Source organism: Pelodiscus sinensis, chromosome 2 (genome assembly GCF_052426305.1).
Source record: "Pelodiscus sinensis isolate ZL-2025 chromosome 2, ASM5242630v1, whole genome shotgun sequence".
In the NCBI taxonomy this organism is placed as follows: Eukaryota; Metazoa; Chordata; order Testudines; family Trionychidae; genus Pelodiscus; species Pelodiscus sinensis.
The window spans coordinates 83,441,846-83,461,136 of NC_143053.1; the positions used below are offsets into that span (position 1 = coordinate 83,441,846).

At 42.4% G+C, this 19,291-nt stretch overlaps 1 protein-coding gene across 2 annotated transcripts; it reads left to right on the forward strand.

The window, feature by feature from the left end:
• Positions 1-7,493: 7,493 nt before the first annotated feature.
• LOC102457934 (myosin regulatory light chain 2, smooth muscle minor isoform-like) lies at positions 7,494-16,213 on the forward strand. Of its 2 annotated transcripts, none has more exons than XM_075920930.2 (4): positions 7,494-7,653; positions 10,240-10,438; positions 10,604-10,765; positions 15,686-16,213. In XM_075920930.2, exons 2-4 carry the CDS (start codon positions 10,255-10,257, stop codon positions 15,856-15,858), a joined length of 519 nt encoding a protein of 172 aa, XP_075777045.1. In that variant the 5' UTR covers positions 7,494-7,653; positions 10,240-10,254; the 3' UTR covers positions 15,859-16,213. The 2 variants fall into 2 exon arrangements, with proteins under 2 accessions (XP_075777045.1, XP_006139083.1); XM_006139021.5 differs by lacking the exon at positions 7,494-7,653 and adding an exon at positions 8,214-8,305.
• Positions 16,214-19,291: the final 3,078 nt, after the last annotated feature.

Genomic DNA, 19,291 nt, shown 5'->3' on the forward strand with positions numbered 1-19,291 from the left:
TACAACACAGTGTACAATGTCCATTTTATACTTTTGGTTACCAAATGTTTTTACTAAAATCTGCATTGCAATACTTTTAGGTGAATTGAAATAAATCTCTTAATCATGAAAGTAGAACTTACAATTGTAGAATTATATACAACTCCCGACCCTCAATTAAAAAATAGAAATGTAAAACTTTAGAGCCTATGAGTCCACTTGGTCCTACTTCTTGTTCAGACAATCTCTCAGTCAAGTTTGGCTACAGTTTGCAGGAGATAATGCTGCCTGTTTCTTGTTTACAATGTCACTTGAAAGTGAGAAGAGGCATTTGCAGTGCACTGTTGTAGCTGGCATTGCAACTGACAAGATATTTACGTACCTGATGTATTAAAGATTCATGTTCCTTTTATGCTTCAATCCCCATTCCAGAGAACACATGTCCATGCTGATGACAGGTTCTGCTTGGTGACAATCCAAAGCAGAGTGGACCGATGCAAGTTCATTTTTATCATTTGAATCAAATGCCACCAGAAGGTTGATTTTTTGGGGGGGGGTGGTTCTGTAGTTTTTGCATTGAAGTATTTTGCTCTCAGGACATCTAGCCTCATTTACCACATACACGTTGATTGACAGGAGTTTATTTTATTATTGCTCTTCCTATTTTTCTGCTTTATATATATATATCTGTGCCCCTTGCTCCATTCATCTGAAGAAGTGGGTTGTGCCCACGAAAACTCGAACTACATTTTGCTCATCTCTAAGGTGCTTCATGACCATTTGACTTGTTTAAGTTTGTATTCATAAGCATGTGATCAGTATATTTACAAACAGGCCAGATCTAGGGGAAACCATTTCATTCTGGTATGCCCCAGCAAAATAGGGTCAGGTCTCATAAAGAACCTTTAGAGATATACAGGCAGTCCCCGGGTTACGTAAAAGATAGGGACTATAGGTTTGTTCTTAAGTTGAATTTGTATGTAAGTTGGAACTGACTCCAGATTCAGCCGCTGCTGAAACTGATCAGCGGCTGACTACAGGAAGCCCTAGGCAGAGTTGCTCTGCCCCCGGCCTCCTGGAATCAGCCGCTGATCAGTTTCAGCAGCAGCTGACTTCGGGTTCTTAAGTTGAATCTGTATGTAAGTCAGAACTGGCGGTCAGTTTCAGCAGCGGCTGAATCTGGATGCCAGTTCCGACTTACATACAGATTCAACTTAAGAACAAACCTACAGTCCCTATCTTGTACGTAACCCGGGGACTGCCTGTATCACACTGAATAGCCCAGAATCCAAAACCACCTACTACATTTGCCCTTTTCATAAAAAAGCACATCTTGTAGGTTCTTTTGGGCTGCGATGAATATGTGTGATGCCATTCCCTAATAGAAAGGGCAGGCAGCCAATATTCTCATATGACCTACATTTTGACAAACTGCTGCTCTGAATTTTCTGGAGTCCATTGCAAAACAAGTCTTGTTGTTTCTGCCTCCCTCTATTATGCTGATAACTGTCAGCATCTCATCAGGAAGACATCTGTCACTGAGGAGGAGCTTCCAAAGATCTTGCTGTACTACTCATGCTGCCCTTCTGTGTTAAAGGCTGTCTGTTATCTATACTGTAATGAAAGAGACTGACCTGCTTGCAATAGGCACAATACTATCCCCAAGGCAAGGTTATCAACATAGGCAGTGAAGAGACCATATAAGAACATCAGATGTATTTGTAGTAAGCCAGCCAGGAATGTCTAAACAGCTGAAGTTGGATGCCTGGGGTCATGAGGATGTCATTACTAATCTACTTCCAAAAATAAATTACTTGTTCAGTCACGGAAACACAGAGTTTGAAATACTGACAATTTGGGTTTGGGTTTGGCATTGTGTAAGGAGACAAAAAAACTTGGAAGACTTAATTCCAGAATTCAGAGTAGATTAAGCTCATAGAGTGCTCCTACATAATAGTCTTCATATTCCACACCAAAGTAAGATTCTGCTAGAAGTTTGTTTGGGTTTTTTGCAAGCTGATGCACATTTTATTTAGTAGAGTCTTAAATATGTACTGACATATCAGTTCTCTATCCAATTCCATTGAAATGTGCAATGATTTATTTTACATGACAAGTTTATCCTGAGTCTTTACATCTATGAAGGTCAATCTTTACAAAGAGCCAGTGACACGTCATGGAAAAATATGAAAAGCATTCTATTTAGAGATAATGCTGCTGATAAACATTTCCTGAATTTCTCTCTGATCATTACTGGGATCTTGAAAGCAAGATCTTAGTTCCTTAAGGCTATATCTGCTCCTAATACTGAATTTTAATAATATATTGCACACATAGCGCTTACAACATTAAACCCATAATAGAGTGTAACAAGTTAGTAATGTCATAAAAGCAATAGCATTGAGTTGTTTGTGTTTTGTATACATGGTGAAGGAGGAGGGTATTTGTTTTACTGTAGGTCTGAGGACCAGTTCCAGGTTGCTTTCAGGTGACTGGGTTCAACACCATAAATGAAAAGAAAATGTAATGAACCAGCCAGATCCTCAGTACTAAAATCAATGTTACTATTCCTGTTTACCCCAGGCTCAGTGTGCATTTGTGCCATTTTGGGAGGCTTAAAATTGTATTTTATGTCACTAATATTCCATTTCATTCTTTCCTATGCATCCTCAAAGGGTAATAATTAATCTGAATTCTTTTTCATGGTAAAATGACTATGGGAGCAAGTACAACAGGTGAGCAATATTCTGGACTAAGGAACATGTCTATCAGTGCTTAATCATCTGCATCTAGTATTGCATGCATATAAATACTATTCTGATTTGCAAAGATTGATTTCTGAAACTCCACTGTGCCTCTATTCATTTAAGAAATCTGCAAAGAAAGTCAGTTTTAGTAACAAAAAACAAAGGAAGAGCATCAGAGAAAGCGGGAAGAATAAAACAAAGGAAGAAGTCAATGAATACATCTCAAAATGCAATGCATTTCTTTCTCCTCTATCACCAAATAAATTATAATGAAATACCAAAATGGAGACACAGCTTAAAATGCAAAAAATACTAGTGTGTCTCTGTTTCCATTCAGATAGTTCTGAACAACTCCATTTCTCCAACATTTTAATGTGAAACAGTACGCAAAATAACTGCTATGATCACGTTAGTCTTTGCTAGAAATGCAATTTAAACTTTAGCCCCTGGAAGAAAGGCATCAGAAACAAATAACTATGAACTTGATTTAGCATCTTATCTAACTGGTATTATTTTTTTCCTGCAACACTCTGTTTCAGCATTTACCTATGATGAGGTAAATCAAAACAGAATTGCTTAACCAGACACCAAAATATTTTTTTTTTTTCTTACAACTTTTGCTTTTTCTAATGGTAAAAATGGAGCCGTTAAGCAGGAAAGACAAATATATTATGTAAAAATACAAAAGCAAAGTAATGGTTAGGTAAAATATATGTAAGATATGTCTTGCAGTTTGTAAACTAATCACTTATGAAATACATGTTTTGCGAAGTCAACACTATCACTGCACAGGTGAGTGAGAGGATTTTGAAAATGCCCCATCAACCAACAAAATAGTTTAATTAGGGATGTTTGTCTAGATGACTACACAATTAACCAATAAACCTAGTCTTATCAGTTAATCCTAACTATTACATGCATGCACACGCGCGCATGTTGCCTCTGTATTCTGTGGGGCAAGGAGGCAGACTGGCAGGAGCCAGTGCTTATGGGGAGCCTGCTTAAAAACCTGGTGCCTACAGAACCACCTGCTTCCCTCCCGCCCACAGCTCTGCTGCCTCTGATAGAGAGGGAACACTGAGGGGGCAGATAGGGGCTGGTACACAGCTTTCAAGCCAGCTCCCTGTGCGTACCAGCTCCCACAGAGCCACCTCCCCTATGCTGCCGCCTCTGTATCATTGGGGAAAGAAGGAAGAATAAAGCTGAAATGAAAAACCAATGAATGCATCTGCATCAGAGGCAGCAGCAGGAGATAGAGTAGGCAAGTGGGAGCTGGTGCTTGCAGGATGCCATCTTAAAATCTGGTTCCCCCTGGAGCCTGCCTGTCCCCTCTGCATGTAAACAAGTAACTGCTGAAAAATTCAGCGGTTACATGTTCACAAAAATAAACATTTGCTAACATTCTTAAATCTAATCTTTATCTTAAATATCTAATAAATACACTTATAACTTTTTATTGTTTAAACAAAGATAACCATTTCAGTCCAATTGACTCCAGACAAATTTTTGTTTTCTTACCTATTATTTTGATATATAGTATCAGATATGATTCAAGACACAAGTATAGGCCACGATCCTGCAAACATTCATGCATGTGCATAACAGCAGTTAAACGTGTGCATAAGTGTTTGTAGGATTAGGACTTAAGTTTCTTCTTTAAGCTACACCTGTCTTTATTGATATATACTTGTTTATAATTATATTTATAAGTTTTTTAAGAGAACAGATGTTATCCATATTTTCTTTTAAAACTTATGAAAAAGATGTAACATGCAAAACATTTGGATATAAAAAAATTGAGGCAGTAAAACATCACTGGCAGTATAATAAATTATACAAAATAGTAATATAAACGGGTAACAGTTATGGGGAAACGAACTTAAAAGTCACATTTCGGTCTGATGTTTTTTTAACTTACTATTTCTATAAATAACATTGATAATTAATATAACTGAAAACAGTAGGAAAAACAATTCTTCCTTTTTTTTCAGTTTATTTGGTGTATTTGACAGAATTTAGAATTATTTTCATTCTTGTGTTGTATGTCAGTTGCACTTTCCTGTTCCCAGTACAGTTTGAACCTATTGGCTCTGTCTAGACTGGCATGTTTTTCCACAAAAGCACTTGCTTTTGCGGAAAAACTTGCCAGCTGTCTACACTGGCCGCTTGAATTTCCGCAAGAACACTGACGATCTCATGTAAGAAATCAGTGCTTCTTGCGGAAATACTATGCTCTCCCGTTTGGGCAAAAGGGTCAGTGTAGACAGCTCAGATTTGTTTTGCGCAAAAAAGCCCCGATCGCGAAAATGGCGATCGGGGCTTTTTTGCGCAAAAGTGCATCTAGATTGGCACGGGCGCTTTTCCACAAAAAGTGCTTTTGCGGAAAAGCGTCTGTGCCAATCTAGACGCTCTTTTCCGCAAATGCTTTTAATGGAAAACTTTTCAGTTAAAAGCATTTGCAGAAAATCATGCCAGACTAGATGTAGCCCTAGAGTCCAGCTATCTGGTCCAGCAACATCTGTGGTCAGGCATGATTTTAGTTAACTGGATGTACATTTACCATGGATTTGGCCAACTTTTCCTGGTCCCATAAAGTTTGTTTACAGCACCAGTCTGTGTCGCTAGCAGACTTCCCAGCTGATCCCAGGTCCTGGGGAAATGCTGCAGGGAGCCTGGGATCAGCTGGGGAGTCCCCAGCTGACCCCAGGCTCAATGGCAGCTGCCCCTTTGAATCGCAGAGGCAGCGTTTTAAAGGGTCAGGAGGGGAGCCCGAGGTCAGGACTCCCCAGCTGACCTCTGGCTCCCCACTGCATTTCCCCAGGACTCGGGATCAGCTGAGGAGTCTGCTAGCAACACAGCAAGATACAACCCCACTCTTTTTCCTTCTGCAGCTCAACTTTAAATGTGACTGAACTGCAGTTTTGGCTTCCAAGTACTAAAATCTGGCTCCCCTAATTTTCTACAAGGTTTTCATTTGGTATCACTGGCATTAGTGTCAACATCACCTATTTAAAACTCATAAGTCTAGAACAGGATTCTATAAATCATCTAGCAGCGGATGGGCTAAGCATTAACATCATCCCCAAGATGTATTTGTCTACTCTAACCTGTTCTAGTGAGAGAGATTCCACAACCTCCCTTAGTAATTTGTTCTGGTTAAAAGTTTTTCATCTAAACTAATTCTCCTTGATGCGGTTTAAACCCACGAATTCTTGTTTTGTCCTCAGTGGTTAAGGAGAACAATTTATCACTCTGCTTTACATAGCTTTCCTACATGTGAAAGTTTATGTCATGCCAGGAGCCAGCCTTCCCTACCAAATCAGGAGACCAGCTTTAAAGCATGAGATTGTTTTCCTTTTTAACAAAAAGAACGATGGGGTCTCCTTTGCCCATTTAGAGTCCATGGAGTGCATTCAGGTGATCCCAATATGAAGCTCAGCTCTGTTAACCACCAGAGTAAGGGACTTACCTCCTATAATTAAAGTAGCAAAGCTTTTTGGCTACCCACACACTCCCAAAAGCAGACCCAGGCCCACTAGAGCTGGCCACCTTCAGGGGTCTCAAACTCAATTTACCTTAGAGCCAATGCCAGCCCTCAAATCCCCTCTATCGCAACAGCTCTGAGGAGATAGGGATCTTTGCAGGTCCCTTGTGCATCTTCCAGCCCGGCCCGCCAGCCCACATGTCCCCCTCCACCCATCAATCCGTCACGCCTGCTGCCCCCTCCGCCCCCCCGGCGATTTAAAAATGCCCCAGGGGGCCCGTGGCTACCAGCACCAGCAATGCTAGGACAGCTTCTTGCTGCTGAGTCCACGCTGCTGCCACCGCAGCCCTGTGACCTGGGGGAGATGTGTGCAGCTGGCATCTCTCAGACCAGACCAGCTACCGTGGTGGGGGGAAGCGGATGCCCCAGCCCGCTATGCTCTTGACCTAAGAGGAGGCGGTGGAGGAAGCTGCTACATCGCTCTGCTTTCCCGTGGCCCCCGCCGCCTCAGTGAGTGCAGGGGACGCAACCCCTGCTACCACCCTGGCCCGTAGTGACCCCCAGGGGGAGCGGCTGGGGGAACAGGGGCGGGCGGAGCACGGGCTGGGCTCGGGTAGGAACAGGCGCATCCCACCAAGGGACACGTTGCGCAACTGCCCGGGCGGGGAGGGGCCGCGAGTTTGAGGCCCGCAGCTCTCCCTGTTGGCGCTGCGGGCAGGGGCGCACCGTGAACACAAGCGGGCCTGGCAGCCTGGCCACGGAACCAGCCCCTCGCCCTGGGCGGGAAGTCCTAGGCCCGCGCCCAGCCTCCCACGCGCGCGCTCAACACAGCAGCCTGGGCCACGTGACTCACAGGGGCTCGAGCTAGGACCCGCGCGCGACCATCCCCTCCTCCCCCCAATGCAGAGGGCGCCAGAGCAAGGGGTGCGCCCTCGATCCCCCCCCATGCTGCCACGGGCCCGCCAGGGCAGCCCTACCCCTTTCCTGGCTAATGCTAAGGGCAGTGCGCGAGCCCGCCACGGGGCGGGGTTACCTGTGCATTGAGCACGCCGGGCTGCACCACCGCGGGGAGGGGTGTCTTATGATCCGAACCAACTCTGCTGGGCTGGGCTGGGCTGGGCTGGGTCATGAGCAGCAGCGTCATGAGGGAACAGGCGCTCTAGCGTCTATTTGATCTGAGGAAGTGGGTCTGGCCCACGAAAGCTCATCACCTAATAAACCATCTTGTTAGTCTTTAACGTGCTACATTGTCCTGCATTTTGCTTTAGCGTCCGACTGACGCTGTCATCCCCCGAGCATGGTTTAGCCCCTGCGTCACCTGTTGCCCCCTCTGTTGGCCGGGCGGTGGTTCGCTCCAGCGCGCGCTCTCCGGAAGTGTCGGAGTAGCTGGAGCCGTCGCCGGTTTCTACCAGTCCCGAGCCGAGTCTCTGCTGCAGCCGCCAGGTGAGGCCGCGTCGCGCGGTAGGGCCCGGCCCGGCCCGGAGCGGCGGGCGGGGGCGGGAAGTCGCCCTTGTGCTGGGGAGCTCAGCGCCGGTCCCTGCGCCGCACCCAAGCGCCCCACCCACCTCCCGGGGCCTTGGCACGCGCTGCTGCGCCGACCCGCCGCTGGGAGCCGAGGGGCGGCGGTTACCCGGGCCCTGCGCGAACGTCTCGGCCGAACCCGCCCCGCCCCCTGGGCCGGGGCCCCGGGACCTGTGCTAGGGGCCCTTTCGTCTGTGACAGTGGCGGGCGGGGCGGAGGGAAACCGCTTGGAGCCGCGTCAGGGCCTGTGCGCGAGGAGAGCCGGGTCTGAGCGGGGGGGGGGGCGCTGGTGCGCCTGTGCCCGGGCAAAGGGGCCGGCAGAAATTCGTGGTAGGGAGCCGCCCCGCGGTCGTGATGTGGAGACCTGCAGTTGGTCTCATTGCGCCTTGTTTACGGGGTGTGTTTTGGTCTGGGAAGGATCTGAACAGGCTGCATAAACTGTACCTACGTACCCAGGAATTTGCGACACTTGTTACCACTGCAGTGCAGCTGTAGGGGGACATGGCGCGACGAGCGAGAGAGCGAGAGCAGTGATGGAAGGGAACTAATCGTGTAAGAGCAGCCTTTAGAAGAGGTGAGACAAGGAGAGGAAAAACATCAATCTCATTCCAAGTGGCGGGTCCCATAACTGAACTGAAGCGTAGATTCCAGAAAAAGATAATTTAAGAATGAGGAAGTTATGTTCTAAGCTGAGGTAACCGAGGGACTGAATGTGGGCATTCACACAGCCCTTATCTTCTTTGGCCTTAGTAGGAGACTGGCATGCTTTGACCTGCTTCTGGAATGGAACTCTCCTCTTATTTTAGTTGTGTGTCACTTTACTGATGTAAGTACAGCGACCAAGCTGAGTGGTGATTTTTAGGATCTGATTGGTTTAAACTTGTATAACATTCATATAGCACCACAAATTACTATTTGTTGTGGAGTTAAGTGGCTGAGTGTTTTAAGAGGCAGACTGCTGGTCAGTGCTCCACTTAGTCTCAGAGTGTAAAACACTTGACAACAGACTTGCTCCTCATGGTTGGGCAAAATACAGTCCACAGGCCAGATGTGGCCCACCAAGCCACCAGATCAAGCCTGTGGACAGAGCAGGGAGCCTCAGGTAGGCTGCCTGACTGCCCCACACACCACTCTTAAAAGGGGCTACAGAGCTCTGTTTGTCTTTAAACAGCTGCGAGCCTAAGGGAAGAGGGAGAGGCTTGGTGCACTGGCCTCACCACCAGCACAATCCCATTTGCTGGTTTTCAGCCAATGGGTGCTGCCTGTTTGAAGAACAGGAAGTGAGGGAGCACTCCTCCCTTGGGTTCATAGCTATTCACAGACCCACATGGCCCCTGCAGCAGGTGTGGGGCCATGGAAGACAGGGAGCCTGCCTGAGAAACCTGCTGGGCTGCTGGCTGGGAATTACCTCTCCTGGCCAGAGCCTACCCTCTGGCACCTAGCCCCACCATTCTTGAAAAACTTGGAAAAAAACCCTCCAAAAGTTAGGTATGGAACCTATCAGTTAATGGACCCTATTTATCCTTAATCTCACCTTTATTTACCATGTTCATCCAACTTTAACTTTATCGTTAAAGTTTTCAGAGTTTATAAGCTCCACTTACTTTAACATCAAACCAGTTATTTCAGTGTGTAAACATATTCTTCTGTTCCACCAATTTGTCATCATATTAGAAGACATTGATCTCTATTATCATTGAAGCACCGTGGAAATATATTCCTTCAATATTGTCATTGTACATTTGATAAACTTCTATAAGCTACATTCTACAGCAGGGCTACTCGACTTTGGAAGCCCCGGGGATACTCACAGCACATACCAAGAGCCGCAACTTAAGTGTGATTACATATACATGCAAACATATGCAAATAGCTTCTTTCACACTAACAGGCTTAATACAAAGATTAAGGCAAGACTACATAACACACAGGCCCCATTTAAGTCAATTATGGTGATGTTAATAACATGCAATATTTACCCAATTTCAACCCATGACAACAGCATTTTTTATGAGCAATGACAATCCAGGAATTTAACATATCAACAGAAGACCATTATATTGACTAAATTTTTTGTTTTTGGCTCCCACCCGCAGGCTACATGTAGAGCTCCGTGTAAATGCAAACCGCACCACGGGACGCAAAACATTGGGCCCCGGGCCACATGCGGTCTGTTGGTCATATGTTGAGTAGCCCTGTTCTACAGCATACTTTTTTAGTCAGAACAAAACAAGAGAATGGCATTAACTTTGGGTGTGTGTTGTAAACATATTGAGGTAGTAGTGATTTTAATTTTCATACTTAAATTTTTTTAATTACTTTTTTTGGTTTGAAATCTGGCTGTTCTTTATCTCTCCTTTTCCTGATTAGGAAAGGGGGTTCTGGTGATGAACTGTGGAGTAAGGGAATGGTAAACAGTTTTCTACCTATCTGAAAACAAACTTATTACTGCTGTTTCCAAAAAAACCTTATGTATCAGTCACTATATTTACTTCTCTCCTCCCTCAGAATCCAATAATCAACATGTCTAGCAAAAGGGCAAAAACAAAGACGGCCAAGAAGCGCCCTCAGCGCGCAACCTCCAATGTATTTGCAATGTTTGATCAGTCACAGATTCAAGAATTCAAAGAAGCCTTCAACATGATTGATCAGAACAGAGATGGCTTCATTGACAAAGAAGACCTGCATGACATGCTCGCTTCCCTTGGTAATGTTCTTGAGTTAACAAGAATATAACAATTTTGTAACTCAAATAAGTCAAGTAGTATGAATTTGTTAAAACTTCAATATGTGGGAACTGTGTCTTGAAAGATGAGCTTTACGCATGCATACCATGCTTTTCAGTATTAAGAAGTGACTTATTTACTTATAGGAAAGGATCCCACTGATGCATATCTAGATGCCATGATGAATGAAGCTCCAGGCCCCATTAATTTTACTATGTTTCTTACAATGTTTGGTGAGAAGTTAAATGGCACAGATCCAGAAGATGTAATCAGAAACGCTTTTGCTTGTTTTGATGAAGAGGCAACAGGTAAGTGTATGAAACACCTCTTGGGACTTCTGATGGGTTTTCCACTGTTCTTCAATCATCAAGCTATATTTAAATTTGTTATATAGATGTGGATCTTTTTGCCAAACATGTCCGTTTGGTATCTTGATAAAATATATTATGGCACAGGGACAATTGTCCTAACTTTCACATACTATTAAGTGATAAGAAACTGATGTAAGACGAAGAATGCTGTCCTCTTGTCTGTTTCTCTATGAGCGTTATATACCAGTATTTGTCTCCTATGATAGGCTTCAAGGAAACCATGTAACTAGGTAATGTGCAGAGTCCCATAAATGGAGTATAACTGCTTGAGGAGGAATTCAACAAAGTAGCAGACTTTATGGGAAAACATCAGTTTTTGTTGCTTTTAAAATGTGAGATAGATAGGCCTTTAGCCTGAAGGTAATTGACTTGCCCTGCTCTCCAGACCTACATGTATGTGCAGCATCCAAGGCTCTTGTTCAGGCCCTCCTCTTGCATCTTAACTATTGTAATTTCCTCTTCTCTACCACAGATGCAAACTACAATTCCCCTCCTTAAGTCCACACACAATGCGCTTTTCCCTAGTTTGTCACCATGGCTACATCATCCTGAGTGAATTTTTTGGTGTCTTGGAAAAAAATAATTTCTGATATCTCAATCACAAATCCATTAAGGAAGTTAATATGCAGATAATCAGCTAATCGAGTAGTTGATAGAATTTTCATTGACTATTGATTAGTTGATGGGGGCGGGGGGAGGAGTTGCACGCCCAGCTCCTAATACTTTAAACTGTAGAGCTGCAGCGGGGTTAGCTCCTCCCCGTGTAGTGTAAGCCAGGACTGAACAGCCTCTGCTCACACCGCCACAGGAACTAACTGCCTTTTAAATGCAGTAAGAGCTGCCTGGCTCGTACTACATTTAAAAGGAAGAGGTGTAGTTGGGGACTGGGTGTGAGCCAGGAATCAGCTGGCAGCTCTTGCTACATTTAAAAAGCAGAAGTGCAGGATCTGGGACTGGGCACAAGCTGGCACAGCTGATTCCCAGCTCACACCCAGGTGCCCTCTTGCACCTCTGCCTCCCTTGCCCCCTGAAGAGATGGTGCTGAGGGGAACTGGCTTGTAAGGGGCAGCAACATGAGGGGGAGTTACTACTAGTTGCTTACATTCCTAAAATCCATGCAGCCCAGATTGAGAGAAATGAGGTGATCGCACTTCATAGAACCATAGAGCTGGAAGAGACCTCAGAAGGTCATCAAGTCCAGCTCCCTGCTCTAGGCAGGACCAGTTCCAACTAAATCAACCCGGCCAGGGCTTTGTCAAACTAGACTTAAACACCTCTAGGGATGGAGACTCCACTACTTCTCTAGGTAACCCATTCCAGTGCTTCACCACCCTCCTAGTGAAATAGTTTTTCCTAATATCCAACCTGGACCTCTCCCACCACAACTTGAGACCATTGCTCCTTGTTCTGCCATCTGTCACTACTGAGAACAGCCCCTCTCCATCCTCTTTGGAACCTCCCTTCAGGAAGTTGAAGGCTGCTATCAAATCCCCCCTCACTCTTCGCTTCTGCAGACTAAACAGGCCCAAGTCCCTCAGCCTCTCCTCATAAGTCATATGCTGCAGCCCCCTAATCATTTTGGTTGCCCTCCACTGGATCCTCTCCAATGCATCCACATCCTTTTTGTAGTGGGGGGCCCAGAACTGGACACAATACTCCAGAGGTGGCCTTACCAAAGCCGAATAAAGGGGAATAATGACAGTACACTTCTCAGCTACTGTTTCAAGATTTCTGTTGACTCAGGCAGATGCCATAGCTTTTGCTTGCAGTCTTCTCGTATTTCAAAATATCTTTGAAATTGCAAGTCTAGAAACTTATTTTGTTAATGACACTTGAGTGTCTGCAGCATAATCTAGCAGAAAGGAGTGAATTCCATGGCATTCACTATACTTAGATAATATAGTCCTATAATTCGTTTGGAAACTGATCAAACCTTCATTAGCATGTTTTAGCAGTGCCATAGCACATGTCCATTACACATTCTCATAATTGTCTGCTGTAGCATTTTTAATCTCATTTGAGGATATGCAGTCTGAGCTTTTTAGTCAGCAATTTTGAACCTATATTTTAGCACCTTTTCAAGAGAAATCCCCTCTCTTCTGTAGCCTAGGTAAATAACCTTTCTTTGGTGAGGCCTTTCGAAATGTTAATTGACTACCTTACTCCCTAGAGTAATGTTCCCAATCCTCTTCTGAAAGAGGAAGTCTATTAGTAGATAAATTATTTTCTCTGCACATGAAGTCTTTCTGAATCACTATGCCTACAGTTCAGTATGTGTATCAAAAAGGGCATATAGAAAAATATTACACAGGAGTATTGTTAGTCATGCATTCTAGCCTATTTAAATTACGGTATTATCAATTGGCTTTGAAAATGCCTCTGATTCAACTCTCCTCCCACTTCCTGAGGTTTGTACTTTTGAACAGTGTGTTAAGAAACTTGTAGTTACCTTGAATCATTTTCAGCATTTATGAGTTGTCTCCATCTGCATGCATATGTATGTTCTGGGATGACTGACAGCTGCAACATCAGTAACACATGAGTTTAACTCCATGTGATGAATGATGCCAAGAAAGTATACAAAAGAATGGAGCTTTACTGGTGTGAAACTAGAGTAAGGTACTTGTTACCCTCGCTGATTTGATACAGCACAGCTTCTTACCAATTTGTTTTTCTATCTCTCTCTGCAAAACAGGTCATATCTTTCTACATTGTTATTACATATACTACTCCTCTATTAGCTGTCAACTAAATCTTTAGTGTATGTCTGAATAGTACCAGGAACTAATCTAATTGTACTGGTAAAGTTTGTTCCTCTTCTAGTCCCTACATTATCTGCTTTGTCCCTCAGGCTATGTGTAGACTTGTTCCGAAAGAGAGCATCCACATTGCCAAAACGCATCGAAAAAGTAATCTGCTTTTTTGAAAGATAGCGTCCACTCTAAATGGATGCTATCTCATGTTTAAGCTCTGATTACTATGAACAGAGTGGCCACCAGGGCACCTGTGCTTTTTTCTCTTTCCTTTTCTTTCGAAAGAATTCACTCTTCTCTGTCCACACATGCCTTTTTCTGAAAGAGGTGTTTCGGAAAAAGGTTTCTTCCTCGTAGAAATAGGTTTACCAATGTTGGGAAAAACCCCTCTGTTCTTTTGATTTTTTTTTTTCTTCCCGAAAGAACATGATTGCAGTGTGGATGTAAGTGAAGTTTTTTCAAAACTCTGTAGTGTAGACATAGCCTCCGTGTCTCCCAAGATTAATTCTGAATTAGTTGCCTTGATTCTTGTATTCCATCTGTCTTTGAGGCTACTTCCTGGTATTCTGTTATCTTCCCAAATGTTTCCTAGATTAGCAGAACAGGCTTTAACCCAGTACAGAACTATTCAGATTCATGTAGATGAACTCCACCACCAAGAAGTCCTGCACCCTTATGAGAACTAATCCTATACCAAACCCTGTACCATCTCCTGTCACTCGTTTACTTCTAAATATTCTACCAGTTCTGGGATGTTAATCTATGAAGTCATCACCTTCAGCTGTTGGTCCAGGTCTGAAGTGCTATGATCCATTCTTTTGAACTTCTGGCCCTGTTAATATGGATGTGGATAACGGATCAGGTTATTTCCTTTTGTTTTAAATGTAGAATATTGGGTTTAAACTCTTTAATGTTCAGATATCTTGCAAAGGCTTTTGGTCCATTTTACATCTCTGGTTTTCTGTCCTCCTCCGGTCTTCTCTGATTTTTGCTCACTGAGGTTTGGTCAAGTGCCTTTCTAAAGCACCACTCTCTCTGCAAAACCTCTTTTTGCACATGCTGGTTATTTACTCCTTAATCATTGTGGTGTGCATTTATGGTGTATACTTGTAATAGTCCTTCATATAGCAGTTTGTCAGCTAGTTTATTTGGCTGGTTTGTCTCCTGATAAGAGTTCAGTAACTTGTCCTCTTTCCTTCAACTGGGTAAGTACTGTGCACTTGAGACAATGTAGGTCTCTTATCATGACATCAGGTTATGGCCCATCCTCTGTACTCCACTGTCTTTGTCACTTTTTTCCCCATGCTCCACTTTCTTTGTATTTTCTGAACTTCTCTGGAATTATTTGGCAACCAATTACCTGAGTAATATCCATTGATGTTAAAGTAATTTACCTTGTTTTTTGGTGTCCAAGTCATCATCTTGCTTTATCCGTGTTTATAATTTCCTCGTGTTCTTCTGCTGAATTCTATTTATTATAAAATATGTAGCTTCAGTTATCCCACCTTTCTGGATCATTTCCCTTATTCTTGACTCGTCACAGCAGGCTTTCCTGCCTCCTGATTTAATTTGCTCAGCCTGTCTGCAGGTCTCCTCCATTATAAACCCTCCTCTTGGACATGTCACATACTCTCAGTATCCAAATGAAAATTCCTATAGCAACAGAACTTTGGTTTTTTTCATTGCTGGCAACTGCTGCTATGTAGTCAGAGGCAACTATTAGGTGTATTTTGTGTATCCCCTATAAAATAAAGTTAGAAGAATACAGTCCCTTTAAAAATGCAAGATTGAACAGTAGAGCAGCAATGACCTTACTTATTCTTGCCTCAGTTTATATTCTTCCATTTTTAATCTGTTTCAAGTGCCCGTATTTCCATGTATTATCTCTGTAAAATAGTCCCTCTTCATGAAATCTTGTACTGTAAATTGTATCAAAGTAACTGCTCTAATTCATTTTCTCTTGATGCAAATACTCATTTATTATATGCTCTAATATGTATATGCCTATCTATTGCTGTTGATACGACAGTTACCTTAATGTTGATATCTTTGCATTTGAAGTAAACTTTTTCTTTCCTGATTCTTTGTATACATTACATTCTAGGGTTCATTCAGGAAGATTACCTGAGAGAGCTGCTAACAACAATGGGAGACAGGTTTACAGATGAAGAAGTAGATGAGCTATATAGAGAAGCACCAATTGACAAAAAGGGAAATTTCAATTACATTGAATTCACACGCATCCTTAAACATGGAGCAAAAGACAAAGATGATTGAACAAAACTGTAGACAACTTCTTGTTTTCACTCATGTTTATTTCTCAGGGGTTTTGTTTTGTTTTTTGTTTTGTTTTGTTTTGCTGGTAGAACCTGTTGCATGCAATTTAGCTTCACAACTTTTGCCTTTCTCCATGAATTTCTGGATTTCATGCCATTATGGCACACTTGCACCTCTGTAACCAGACTGGAAGTGGGGGGGAGATTTTATTGTAATGAAAAAGATTTTGGGGTAAAGATCAGTGAATGTGAAGGTTTAGGGGAAAATACCTATTTCTGGATTTTTACATTTTTATAATAAATATCATTTTGAAATAAAGATTGTTGTATAAATAAAATACCTCATTAAACCTTTTCTTGTTAAGAGGCTTTTCTAATAATAGGTAGAAACATTTTTCCAAGATGAGTTGTATCAACTTTTGACACTTTAGTTCAAATTGTAAACACACTTTAATTTGAACAACAGTAACCTATAGGTCTTCATTTAGATGTTTCTATTCTGGCACTTAAGTTGGGCAGTGATATTTCATTGTGTGTAATGTGGTAAGGAAGTGCCTTTATTTTAAACTCTGGTACAGAGCAAAGAAATGGTTCTAGTCAGATTTACTTGATGTTATGAAAAAATCCTGGAGCTGTGCCCAGTGTTAACTCTACAACATTATATTTGGGTAACTTCGTTTTTTGTGGTGTATATACTAGGCTTTTCCTAGGGGGGGAAAAAAATCTGTAAACGGAAGATTTCGACTAGATGTAACCACAACACCTATTTCATGTTTCTTATGGTTGTAGGAGTATCATTTCTGGGAAATCTCAGACACAGGTTGTGCTGGTGTTAAGTTTCTTTTTAGTTTATGAAAAAATTGTGTTTCTCCTGTTTTCTCTCTTCTTGCTATCCCTCTCTCAAAACTTAGTGTTTTGTCTTTGGGCGGGACAGAAAGTATAAACCTAATCTACTGGTTCTCCCTCTTTACAGTGTTGTTTCTATCTCTTGGGGGCAACTGGGAACAAATATTTTACTTTCAGAATGAAAGGTATTTTGGAAAGAGCTTCTGCCCACTGAGGGTAGACGGTACAATTATGGGGAAAATGACATGGTTGGATTTATTCATAGCTTTGTATTTGATCCTCGGCTTTTTGTCAGTTCTGCCTACAAAGATACTATTAAAAGTTCCTAGAATTTCATAGAGTCCCATTAAACTTGAGTCTTTAATCTTTTAGTTTAGCTATACATGTCGGCTACGTCTACACTGGCATGATCTTGCGCAAAAACTCTTTAGCACAAGAGTTCTTGTGTTAAAGTAGTTGTGCAAGAGAGCATCTACACTGGCATGTGCTTTTGCACAAGAGCATCCATGCCAGTGTAGACGCTTTCTTGCTCAAGAAAGCTCTGATGGCCATTTTAACCATAGGTCTTTCTTGCACAAGAAATTCATGTTGCCTGTCTACACTGGCCTCTTCTGGAAGAGCTCTGGTGCAAGAGGGCTTATTCCTGAGCGGGAGCATCATAGTTCTTGTGCAGGAAGCCCTGATTTTATACAATAGAACGTCAGTTTACTTGCGCAAGAACACACGGCCAGTGTAGACAGGCAGCAAGTTTTTGCACAAGAGCAGCCGCTTTGGCGCAAGATCGTGCCACTGTAGACACAGCTGTCAGTTTTACTTTATTTGCCTAAAGCAGCTTAATAAAATAATTGGTCTAAATTGCTGCTGGTTGGGTATTCTGCACAGTTTAAGATATTTTGCATAATTTCATCCATTATTCTGCACACTTTTAGGCTATGTCTACACAGCAGCATTGTTATTCTGAAATAAAGTGTCTACATTGCAAGCCATTATTTTGAAATAATGGGGAGCTGAGGGACTTCTTACTGAGATTCCTGTAAAGCAAGGGTTACAGGAGTCTCAAGTAAGGGAAGTCAAAGGAAGAGTGTTCTTCCTGCTGTGTAGACTAGACAGTGCCAAAAGCCAAATTAAGCTATTTTGACTTATGTCATTTGCGTAGTTTAGCTTAATTTGACTTTTGCCCTGCTGTGTAGACGTGCTTTTAGAGGACATAACTTGTATTAAACTGTGCAACTTTAGGATTTAGCTGCGTGGGGCCTATAGTTTGCTAAAGCCTGGCCTTTTTATAGAAAACTACTATAGCATTCCCATGTTACTATGCTAGGACAAACCAAGTACTCTTTACTATGTTTGCTAGGAAGTGACAGTCATACAACTTTTGCTCATAAGCTTTGTACCTTAAAATTAGGAGGAGGGTCTCATGTGAAATCTTGCAACTAGATCCTTCAAATATGGGGGGAAATAGAATTCAGTATTGGAATCCAAGATGTGACCAAACTCCTGAACTGAACACTTCTCCGCTTCACCCATCTTATATTGCTATATGCTAAAAGTAATAGCAGATTCAACAAAATATCCCCAGCCATTTCTTCCAGATGCTGAATTTCTTGAGGTTCAGTCTGATAGCTATAAGAATGAGGCCTTACTTTATTTACCAAATTTCCACCTACAGACATCATTTCAACCTTAAGCAAATATTTAGCAGATACTCAACCTATCCCAGCGACAAATTCCATTGCTAACTCTGTCTACATATCTATTCAAACAACACCATCACAGGACCTAACCACGTAAGCCACATCAGGTGCTCATTCAGCTGCATATCTTCTAATGTAATATATGCTATGGGCCAGCAATGCCACTTCGTCCAGTTTGGCCAATATATGGCAGTCTCTGCACCAAAGGATTAATGGACACAAATCGGATATGAGGAATGGTAGCACACAAATCAGTAAGGGAACACTTTAACTTCCCTGGACAATCAATAGATTTAAAAGTTGCCATTCTTCTACAAAGGAATTTTATCACCCAATTACAGAGGGAGACTGTTGAACTGGAATTCATTTACAAGTTTGACACTTATCAACTTGGGCTCGAATAAAGATAGTAACTGGTTAACACACCACATAGCCTACCTTTTGATATTCATTTATACATCAAAAGCTATGAATGGGACACATCTAGTCTGACTCAATTAGCTTCATTAACACTGGTCCTACAATTGACAGGTAACTGCTTTTGCTGTTGTATAAACTTTGGGTTCTGTAATTTCCATTCCAACTCGTCTGATGAAGTGGGTTTTATGCATGAAAGTTCATGATACATTGGTTAGTCTTGAAAATGCCACAGGACTGCTCATTAAGTTACAGACTAACATGACTATGCCTCTGACACTTATTTTAGTTACAGATTAAACCAATAGAAGTGAAGTTACAGAGCTGATCAGTTGACATTTGCTGAGGCTGTTTTTTGCTGATCCTAGAAAAGGCCACTGCTTGGATTGAATTTTAGGCAAAGATCAATAAGATGGAAATAACTAGTTTTATTTAGAGGTAAGTATATGGTCATTCAGTGGTACTCTGATTGAACGG

Coding starts and splice junctions, on each gene's coding strand:
- LOC102457934 (XM_075920930.2), top strand. CDS start 10,255: ATGTCTAGCAAAAGGGCAAAAACAAAGACGGCCAAGAAGCGCCCTCAG. Junction 10,439..10,603: donor TGACATGCTCGCTTCCCTTG/GTAATGTTCTTG, acceptor ATTTACTTATAG/GAAAGGATCCCACTGATGCA. Junction 10,766..15,685: donor TTTTGATGAAGAGGCAACAG/GTAAGTGTATGA, acceptor ATTACATTCTAG/GGTTCATTCAGGAAGATTAC.